General features: G+C 39.9%; 1 protein-coding gene across 1 annotated transcript; it reads right to left on the reverse strand.

The window, feature by feature from the left end:
• Positions 1–6,284: 6,284 nt before the first annotated feature.
• On the reverse strand, positions 6,285–6,589 carry LOC112824612 (thymosin beta-4-like). The gene has a single exon (XM_073896348.1). It carries the CDS (start codon positions 6,542–6,544, stop codon positions 6,410–6,412), a length of 135 nt encoding a protein of 44 aa, XP_073752449.1. The 5' UTR covers positions 6,545–6,589; the 3' UTR covers positions 6,285–6,409.
• Between the last annotated feature and the right edge of the window lie 4,884 nt (positions 6,590–11,473).

Genomic DNA, 11,473 nt, shown 5'->3' on the forward strand with positions numbered 1-11,473 from the left:
TTGTCAAGAGTCAGTGCTTTGGATTCAGACATACCTGGTATTGAAGGCTGCTTGGCCACTTACCACAGGACTCTGGGAAACTTCTTTCACTTTCCTAAGCTTCATTTTTCCCCATCTGCAGACTAGGAGCATTAGAAAAGAACTCCCTCTCTGGAATGAGAAAATCCATGTGAAGCACCTAGCACAATGTTTAGCGTATGGGAAAACGCCCCAAAATTTTAACTATTGTTGTATCGTTGCTATTATCAGTAGCATTGCTCTCCAGAACATCTTCAGACATGGAAGGAGTTTTAGAATTACAACTTAAACTAGGAAGTTATAATCACATACTCTACCCAAGGGTTGTCTCCACCCTTGCCTCTATAGCGACATGAATAAAATGTGCTGCAACCTGCTGTCCTCCTCTGATCTGACAATGTGCTCTTGTTCCCACCTCATATAGGTGTTCTGTAATTAGAGCTCAGACCCCCTCCTCTTAGATCTCAGCAATGGGACTAGAAGTGGGTTTGACCAACCAACACCAGGAAACCTAAGTGGATCCTGCCTGCTTGAACCTGGAAAGCGAAAAGCCAGGCAAAACGACACATACAGTGCTGAACCCATCTCCTCACGAATGTCAGCTCAGCGCGACATAGGGATCGCTCCTTCTGAGCAGGCAGCAGGAGATGAGGCCCCAAACTCAATTCCATCCCATGATGGCCACACCCCACCCGAGGCAAAGGTCCATCCCCAGTGAGCTGTGTCCCAGGAGAAGCTACGAACACTGTCACATCTCTAGGAAACCAGTCCTCTCATGTAATCCTCTCAACAACCCTATGAAGAAGCTATACTTTATAGGTGAGAAAATTGAGGTGCAGAATAATGGTATCAAGAAAATGACATTTACTGCCATTTTTATTTTATTTCTCTTTTAACATTTTGCTCAGCAACCTACTGGACTGGACTAGGGCACTCATTCTCTCTGAGACTCTATGAATCCCTCAATTCTTCTGGATCTCAGTGATCCAGAAGCACAGGCATCACTGGGGGGTGGGTTGGGGGGGGCAGAGAGTGGAAGGACTGGTCCATTCTAGCCCTGTAGTCTATGATTCATGCCAGGAGAGCTGAGCTCCTCTAATGACACTGGAATCTCCACAGAAACTGTGCACCTTACATCGTGATCTTCCTCTCCAACTTCCCCTGGCTTTCTATCCTCCAATACCGAAAATGGGAGCATGTCAGCCATTATCATTACAGAAAGAGTCTGGTTTAGCAGAGCTCAAATCTAAGGGAGCATTATGGCCAAATAACCTGCCCCCTGATTAAGCCATACGGGAATTACTGTTTCCTTTTCCTTAGGCTGCTCACAAGGAGAAAGTCAATCCTCTAAAAACAAATTGATTGATGATATAATTTAATATCTTCATATGATTTCTAGTGGCAGAATCAATCTGCTGCCAGCACAACCATCCAAGGCAAAGGAAAAGAAAAATTGCACCAGTTGCTTTTCTTCTATTGCACTTCTGGGTGCTCTAAGAAAAAACTCTCTCCAGAAAATCAATAAGGCAGATTTTGATTTCAATAAGGGGACTGTGCCCAGCAGTCCCCCATTACAGAATTAAATCCATATGACAACACAAAACAATGAAGAGACCCAACTAGCAAGGGATCCATTTGCTTTGTTTGACTTTGGCTGCCAGGGAATGAGACCACAAGACTGGCTGTAATTTAATGCAAACCTTGGCCTATCCTGGTTGTGCATATGACTGACCCTTAGGGCACGACCATCAATTTTCTATTAAAGATCAGAGATTTGACATATCAAAGTCAACATCTAGCTGAATAACTGCAGTAACTTGATAATAATTCTTTTGTGGATTTCACAGTGGCTTTTCAGTAAAGTATCAGAAAGGTAGCTGATTTCAATCCTGACCTGGCAAGATCTGAATATGAAATAAAGGATTTCAGCTTGATCTCCCCATGATGTGAGGATGAATGTTCTGGTAAATGTTAACTTAGTGCTCTGAGTAGCTCAGTAATAGATGGGTTTAGGCAGTAATAGGTTTAAAATGTCAACTTATTGAATAATAATTTCATGTTGTACAAATAGTATGCGTAAGAAGGGATTTGTTTTACAAATTTTGAAATAAATGAATGGATATATAATGTCCTTGACTGTTTCATTGTTCCGGTCAGAATTTTACAGAAGAATCAAAATTAGTTTTTTGCTTTCTCTGGTCTTGTTGTTTTCCTGCATTTTTCTCGATTCAGTTTTCGTAATTACTGGGCCTCTCTGAATTCTGGTCGTTAATGGAGTTCTTCCCTGTTTTGGTCCCCAAAGCCAGGCGGATAGCATTATTTTCTAGTAAAAATAAAAACTCAATTATCCCTCCCTATAAAATGTTTCATGACACCAATAGCATAAAAACCTTTCACCAACCGAGCTGTAAAATGCTCAACTAGTTCAAAACATAAGAACCGAATAAAATTCTGTTTCCATAACTGAACTCAGCCCTTCTGTCCAATTATAAGCTGACAGCTCTATAAATCCAGGTGGAACACAAGTGTGGGTAAAGCCGAATTGTTATTGGGAGACTGAGGACCTGGGGCAAACACCTACACCACAGCCTGTGGAAAAGGTCCCCAGATTCTACAACTAGCCCCATGCCCCCCCCCCCACACACACCTTCCAACCATTCTGTATAGAGTCAACTTCTTTGCTCAGGGAAATGGGAGATGCCCAAAAACCACCCAGGTAAGTTCTCTGAATACTTCAAGTCTGATTCTTTGGATCCTCAGCTTACCTCAGCTTCCCAGAAAATTCAGGAAGAGAAACCAAAAGGAGCCCACTCTTGCAGCCCACCAGTCTGGCAGCCTAGAGCTCTTTGTCTAATGCATAAAGGACATCTTGACTTCCACAAACCAAAACACCCCGTCGGTAGCTTATAGATGCTCACACTTGGGTGATACCTACATTAAATGGTCCTTGAGAGAACTGCTCAGTCGTTCAGCTCAGCAGTTGAACACATCACTCTCCACCCTGCAGCCACGGAGAGACCGTGTGCTAGTCTGGGTTGCCCCAGAAGCTCACTATAAAACAAGGATGTGGGTACTTGTAGCTTATTTGGAATGTAAAGAAAACATTGGTAAGGAAGTAAACGGGGAAACAAAGGCAGCCAATAAAGGGAGCATCATCAAACCAGTTAGCACCTTGGGTAACTGGAACTTAGTCCCACTGGGGACACTCTGACATAGTGTGGGAACTGAAGTATTTATACACCAACTCCCCTGTCAGTCATTGGTTGAGGCTGCACCTCAGGGGCACTCGTTCCTTGGCATTTCCAGCCTACTGTACAGTTAGGCAGGGGGCTTTAAGGACCAGTAAAAGCCCTCAGGGAAAAATATGCAGTTACTAGAAGCTTCAAGTCAGGCACTGTGTGCCAAAATAGAAAGCAAGGAGGGATGTGGGCAGGGTACTGAACCTCTGCTATAGACACTGGCCTTTTATTAACTTTTGAAATTTTCCTAACTTATTTTTAAGTTAATATGGCTCATGTAAAACAACAACATATTTAAACACTATGGAAGAGCTCAACTATTTTTCTAAAGACCCACTTCCTCCCAGCCACTCAGTCCCATTCTCAGGGAAAACCATTTTTTACAGATTCTTTTTTTCCTATATATAGAACCTATGTATTTAAACACATACACAGCCATAAGAGTTGGATATCCTTTTTTTGCTACACAAGTGAGGTCATAATGGACAGAATTTCCTGTGGTTTGCTTTTTTCAGATAATAATATATCTTGGACATCCTTGTGTATTAGTACCTTTATATTTGTATTTGTCTCAAACTTTTTAATGGATACTAACATGAACATATCATAATTCATTTAACCTATTCCCACCTGGTAAACATTGAGGTATTTGTTCCAACTTTTTTGCTATCAAAGATAACTCTGCAAACTTGTCTGCAAAAAAAAAAAATATATATATATATATAAGATTATACAATGAACATGATATATACATGATCAATTCCTAGAAGTTAAATTTCTCAAAAAGAATACACACATTTTAAGTTTTTTTAAAGATTTATTTATTTATTTATTTGTCTGTCTGTCAGAGAGAGAGAGCACAAGCAGGGGGAGCGGCAGGCAGAGGGAGAAGCAGGCTCCACAATGAGCAAGGAGCCCGATGCGGGACTCAGTCCTAGGACCCCGGGATCATGACCTGAGCCAAAGTCAGATGTTTTTAACTGAGCCACTCAGGCATCCCTACACACACTTTAAAATTTGACAAATCATGTCAAAGTAATCGCTAAACAACATTTCAGCAATTTACACTTCTACCAACAGTGCATGAATATATGTTTTTTTTTTCCTTTATCTATACCAACACTGGAAATGATCACACTTCTTAATCTTTAGCAAATTAATAGGTTAAAATAGTATATCACCGTCCTACTTTGTGCTTCTTTTATGAGTGAGGTTACTCGATTATGTTTCTTTGCAACTTTATATACTTCTTTCTAATGTCTTGTTAGCCTTTTCCTTAATGTTTTGTAAGTACTGTTTATAAGAAAATACTTTCCAAGTTTGTATTTTGTTTTTATTGTTGTTTATGGCTTTTTTTTGGCTATATAAAAGTTTATCTGTGTTTTCAAATTCCATATTTTTATGATCCTGGGTTTTTGTTTCATAGTGTGATCTTCCTCAGAATTATTAAAAACAAATTCAACCATTAGTTCTCCAGAACATTTACGGTATAATTTTTATCTTTAAGCTTTTAATCTTTTTTGTGTAGGGTGTTAAGTAGAAACAAGGTTCAAAAATATTTTTTTCCAGTGGTTATCCAGGGGTCTCCAAATCTTTTGCTAAATATATTTTCAGGATTGATTTGAAATATCTCTTTTATCCATAATCAATTACCATATGGATTTAATTCTATTTCTGGAGTATCCACTTTGTTTTAAATGTTATAGACCTATAATATAGTTTATTATCTGGGTGCCTGGGTGGCTCATTCGTTAAGTGTCTGCCTTCAGCTCAGGTCATGATCTCGGAGTCCCAGGATTGAGCACCGCATTGGGCTCCCTGCTCAGCAAGGGGTCTTCTTCTCCCTCTCCCTCTGCTCCTCCCCTGCTCATGTCTCTTTCTCGCTCACTCTCTCTCAAATAAATAAAATCTTTTAAAATATATATATATGTATATATAGTTTATGATCTGATAAGACTTGTCCTAATTCCTAGCATTTTTCCCTTTTTGTCCAAATGAACTGTAGTATTTTGTCAAGATCACAAAAAAGTTGGTATTTTATTGGAATTACTTGAATATCTCTATTCACTTAGAGAGAATTGTCATGTTTACAATATTTAGTCTTCTTATAGGATAATAAAATTTTTTTCCATTTACTAGTGTTCTTTCATGTCGCTAGCAAAGTTTGTTTTGTTGAACTGTGATTTTGTACCTCAGAGGCAGAAAGTTAAAAGGATAATTATTCTCAATTATAGCAAACTATTATGTTCTCCCCCTGAGAAAACTTAAAGTTTTCTTCATGTATTTCCTGCACCTTCCTCCTCGAATTTATTTCTAAGTAGTTAAACACATTCATAGCTTTGGTAAATGAGTTGTTTTATCCCATTATATTTACAACCTTCTAATGGTTACAGTGTTAGCTATTTATTTTTGTGTATTAACTACTGGATTCTCTTATTGTGCCTAAAGACCCCTCTCAGTTTATTATCTTGGATTTCCAAGATCTATAACTATATCAACTATAAATAATGACTTTTGAAGTCTATTCTAATATTTACACGTTAATTCTTTTTCTTGTCTAATTGCATTTGCTAGTACTTTTAAAATACTTTAAGCAAGAATAATGATTATTGGCAATTTGTCTTGTTCCTGACTTTAATAAAAATGCTTCTAATATTTAAAGAGCCAAATTCCAGTGAGATGAAATTTCTCAAATATACACATATATACAGCCAAATTCATTACTAAGAATGATGCTATTTTTTTTCAGGTTTTAAAACTTTTTATTGCATATTAAAAAAAATTGTGCATTCCAATAATTAAAATCATTTGAACAAAAAAAAAATGGCACTCTGATTAAACCGCATTTTACAGCCTGCAGGACACCCTGGACCAGCTTGGTTTTTACTCTCGATTTCACTGTCGTCCCACCCAGCTTCTTCCTTCACCAACATGCAAGTTCTTTTCCTTCCCTGCCAGCCAGACAGGCAGATGGGAGAGGCAGGCGCCTTTCGTTGTCAGTAGTTCTCGATTCTTTGATGTGAAAAGGGGTAGCACAGTCATTTAAACTTATCCAACCACTTTGCATCTTACAAAGTTAAACAGCTAAAAGAAGTAAAATAAGAAGGCAATGCTTGTGGAATGTACAGTGCATATGGGCGGCGCGCGCCTCATTACGATTCGCCGGCTTGCTTCTCCTGTTCAGTCGTTTCTTTTGAAGGCAGTGGATTTTTCTCTTGCGTTTCTGTCTTCTTCAATTTCGACTTATCGAATTTCTCAATCTCAGCCATATCGGGTTTGTCAGACATGGTTGCAGAGAAAGTGGAGCGAGGTGCGCGCACAAGTGAAGTCCGATCCGCTCAGTGGCCGCCGCCGAATGAGAATGATGCTATTTTAAACTAAAATATATATTTGTATCACATTAAGGGAGAATCCATCTATTTCAACCAAAGAGTCTAATTCAGGCAAAGATGTTTAATTTTTCTAATTTCTTTTCACTATTTTTAAAATGTCTTTTCTCTTTTGACCTATTTATATGGCAAATTGTATTAACAGACTTCCTAATAATAAATTATCCTGGCATTTCCTGGATTGAATCGATTTAATCATATTCTTTTGCTGTTACTTGGATTTCATTTGCTGTATTTTATTTAGGAGAGTGCTTTTAATTCACTAGTAAATCTTATGGGTTTTTTCCCTTTTTGTGCTTTCCTTGAAAAATCTTAGGACCAGTGTTTTGTATTTTCTTAAAGCTAGCAGAAGGGATAGTTCCCATTTTAAGAGGTAATCTTAGACCAGCAAAGGAGTCTCCGGAGGCCACATGATTCCTCTTGACATGACCTCAAGTATATATATGGCCATAGTTCAATTCCAAAATATGTACTGAGTACCTATATCTATGTGAAACTATGTAAGTGGGAATTTGGCTCTTAAAACCAGTATCCAAAGGGGGGAAAAAAAACAACCTCACATACTACTATATCAAAATTGTTGAAAAGCATTTTCTAATTGTCTTGAAATTTAAACTGAAGCCCAAAGCAGAAAATAACAAATATGCATACAGTAGCTACAAAAACCATATACATCGCTGAAATACTTACTACAAGATAGAAAAACTAGGGCTTTGACCCAAATCCAGGCTTATAAGAGAACTCAAGACATTTGAAATGAATATTGAGCCACTGAAGTAAAAAGCTGTCAACTGAGTCAGCAGGTCTGTGGCATTTCCCTAGCTCTCCTCAAGGTGACCTCTCATAAGCCAAGTGAGAAAGGAGATTCAAGAAAATCTTTTGTGGAGAATGGGTGTTGTTTTCCAGAGGAGACACTGACACATTAACCTCCAACAGATATACTGAGGTGCAGGGATTCTCCAGTGTCCCTGGATCAGAGCTGAGCTTGGGGCACTTCCTGGGAGATACTGACAATGTCCCCAAGGTAAAGAAAAAAACTTGTGTAGACCATAGTGACAAGAAAAGACAGTAGCATGAGTGGTTTATCCTTCCAGAATTTGGTGGAACAAGAATGCTGTGTTTTCCTCTGAACTAAGGGGTCATCTCATTAGCTACTATTTTGAAAGGTTTCTACTGAAGGAGGCTACCTGCCAGAGCAGAAATCTACCATCCTAAGCAAGAGCTAAGATTTGTAAGAGCTCAGCTAGAGAATGGATTTCCAACACTGAGTATCAGCGGAGTGCCAGAGATGCCCACGGGGGTCTCCAAAGAACCTGCAAAAACTTATCAGTTTGAGAGAGCCAACTTTCAGCTATTTGTCACATGGAAGACACCACAGCCAGATTTCATCTCCACCCACCAAGTACAACACTGCCCTTTTAATTCTCATCTGATCCTTGACCTAGTACAGGAGTAGCTAGGAACATGAAGAGTAGATGAGTAAGGCAGAGAAACAGTGAAAGAACAAAACACAACACATCTTTCTCTGCCAGTCTACAGATGTTTCAGTGGGGCTGAAGCTTGGTGGGAAGTGGAAGAAGGGAGAAGTTTGGAACTGGGGGAAAGAATAAAGCTGTGGTTTGAACTGGACTGGCCATTTTAATGCCTTAACAGGGAACAACTCTAAAGCTAAAGGTGACTGGAAAGGCTATGTGATATGGCCAAATTATTGCCAAGTTGTGAAGGAGACCCAACAGTTCATATCTGAAGGCAAAGGTGAGGCACATGGCATAGTCGAAATTAACCCTGAACATCTCAGGAGGGTTTACATCAGAGACTGACACCCTCATCTTTCATTAATTCCAACAGAACAAGTATTTTTTCCAGCACTGGAACAGATTGCAGCTATTTCCCTGAGCACAAATGAAGTAGTTGGCAAAGCTTACCAGCCATGTTGTAGGAAAAATATGTACCTTTAAACACCAGAATCATACCCAGCACAGCAAGATGCTCACACTACAAGAGGCATAGAGACACTGGGTCTGTGTGAGAGAATGAAAGATAAAAGATGATGGTCTCCCAAATACTGTGTATTCCGGACCAAAGACTAATTAAATGCAAGGTGACTGGCATCACTTACTTGCCCTAGTTAATTCAATCTCTCCCCTCCCCACCCCACCCCACCCCACCCTGCCCCAGACCCCTGCATCTGGATAGTAAGATTCGCATGCAGTACAATTCCACTTACCTCACTTTGAAAAGACCCGAAGGTCAGCACACACTTCTCAATGAGTTCCCAGATAAATGAGAGAGAAAACTGTGTAAACAAATGTGTAACAAGTCCTCTAGTAAAGATAAGCTTAAGATCCAGTGGAGATACAAAGGATACATTCTGGTCTTCACCTTGAGGAAGACAGACTTCCCAAGAGAAGGAAAGCGGTCTAGCCCAGCCCCACCACACTGAACAGGCAGTGCCGACGGCCCAGAACAATATCTCTTCCTTCTCAGTTTACTTGGAAAACCACCACTTAAAATTGATAGTAGCAAAAATACCTTTTATTTACAAATGGCCCTTTCGATGGGTTGGATGAGAAAATCCCCAAAGAGGTTGAGTCTTGCACAAAGGCATTAAAGTGGCAGGTTTGGGAACCCAGACTAGACCCAAGTGTGCTGATTCCATGCTCCACACCTCACTGCTTCTGAAGTAGAGAGCCATTAATAAAAATTTTAAAACTTATTTCTCCTGGAATAATATTGTATTGACAGTAACTATCATCAGGTACTGACATAACTATAAATAGGTTTTTGAAATGAATTTGCAAAAATTCAAGGATTAGAAGTCCATAAATGAATATTAATAGAAGCATAGGACTGATGTCAAGGACAACCATGTCTATGGGAATTTTGGATCTTTTTGTTTTCAGCTTCACTGAGGTATAACTGACAAATAAAACTGTAAGATATTTAAAATATATATTATGATGATTTGACATACATGGGCGTTGTGAATGGATTCCTCCCATGTAGTTAATTAACACATTCATCACCTCACATATTTATCTTTGTGTGTGTGAGAACATTTAAGTTCTACCCTCTTAGCAGATTTCAATCATACAATACAGTGTTTTCAACTATAGCCACCAAGTTATACATTAGATCCTCAGACATTATTCATCTTATGGCTGAAAATCTGTACCCTTTTACCAACCTCTCCTTATCTCCCTCACCCCCCAGCCCTTGCCAACCATTTCAGGTCTTTATTCTCAGCCCCAGAAACCAAGTTCAGAAGCACTATGGCAATCCCTTTGCTCTCTTGGTGTTGTTCCTCCAACCACCCCAGATACCACTTCTGCCCGCTGACTTCCCATTTACAGTACACTTGAATAACATGATCCTGGGTTAGGATTCTCTGGTTAGTACAGAGATAGTGTAGTGTGACAAGGCTCTCACCTAGAAGTCAGGAAACTTGGATTCTAGCACAGGCTCAGCCTTAGACTAACCAAGTGATTCATGCAACTTCTTGGGGCCTTGGTTTTGTCATCTTTGAAACTGAATTAATAAGCACCAACTAATGGAGCACCTGTGTGGCTCATGGTTAAGCATCTGACTCTTGGTTTCAGCTCAGGTCCTGATCTCATGGGTCATGGGATCGAGCCCTGCATTGAGCCCCACATCAGGCTCCATGCTCAGTGGGGAGTCTGCTTGAGATTCTCTCTCTGCCCCTCCCCCCAGTTGCACGCACACACACACACACACACTCTCTCAAATAAATGAATCTTAAAAAAATTGGATTGTTTAAAAATAAATAAATAAGCCCCAACTAAGATTTATCATTACGGTCTCCGAAATCCAGATATCCCACTGATATCTTCAAGGTCTTTACCTGCTGTCTTCAGGGATACAATCAGGAATCTGACAAGGACTGTGCCAGCCTGAGAGCAACATTTCATTACAGGCCCAGTCAGCAGCACTATAGAGAGAGACACCCTTTTCCTCCTCAGGTGGTAATTGGTAGAAAGAGCATTAGAAACCAGATTTTCTGACCCTACATCAATTCCTCTGCCCACTCTCCTCCCAACCCCTTGGCATAGCATATAAGGGCTCCACTGATTGACCTTGATTTTCATGTCTTGCTTTCAATCTACATAATTTTAAGTTATACTTTTTGGCCTTCATACCTTGCCTTATTCTCTTCTTACCACTCATATGCCTTTTCTAGCTCACTGCTTAAGATTTCCTAATGAAACCCTGATTGTTCTTTATAACTCAACTCAAATGACAGTTCTTTCGTGAAACCTTTCCTGAGAGTCTCGAGGATGGGCTCTCTCCATTTTTTACTTCTCTCAAAGCATTTACCACTTCTTGCTTTGTGTCACAATTGAGTGCCAATAGATTGCAAACTCTGTGAAGTCCTTGCTTTTACCCCAGTACCCAAAAGAAAGCCTTCCACAAATAGTTTCAGTTCCAAGAACACACAGCAACAATCAAGCCAGACTTGGCTTTGCCAGAATAAAAAACCAGAAACCCCAACATTTCACTGGTTTTACCCAACACAGAGTTATCAGAATCTCACACTAAATGTCCAGTGCAAGTTATTAGGGGAGCTCGGGCATCATCATCTCTCAGGAACCAAGGCAGATGGAGGTTCTATCTCAACAAGAGCTTCTATGATCCCTAAGGCAAGGGGCATGAATGTGGAGAATCGACTAAGTGCTAGCTCTTAAACCTCCCACCCAGAAGTAACCTGTGCCATTTCCTCTGACATTTCACAGGTTAAACCAAATCATATGGCCGTGCTTACCTTTAGGGCAGGATAGAGAAGTGTGACCCTTCATTGTGTTTGCAAGA

This window comes from Callorhinus ursinus, unplaced genomic scaffold, assembly GCF_003265705.2.
Source record: "Callorhinus ursinus isolate GAN/ISIS: 27379988/994484 unplaced genomic scaffold, GSC_fseal_2.0 scaffold9, whole genome shotgun sequence".
Lineage (NCBI taxonomy): Eukaryota > Metazoa > Chordata > Mammalia > Carnivora > Otariidae > Callorhinus > Callorhinus ursinus.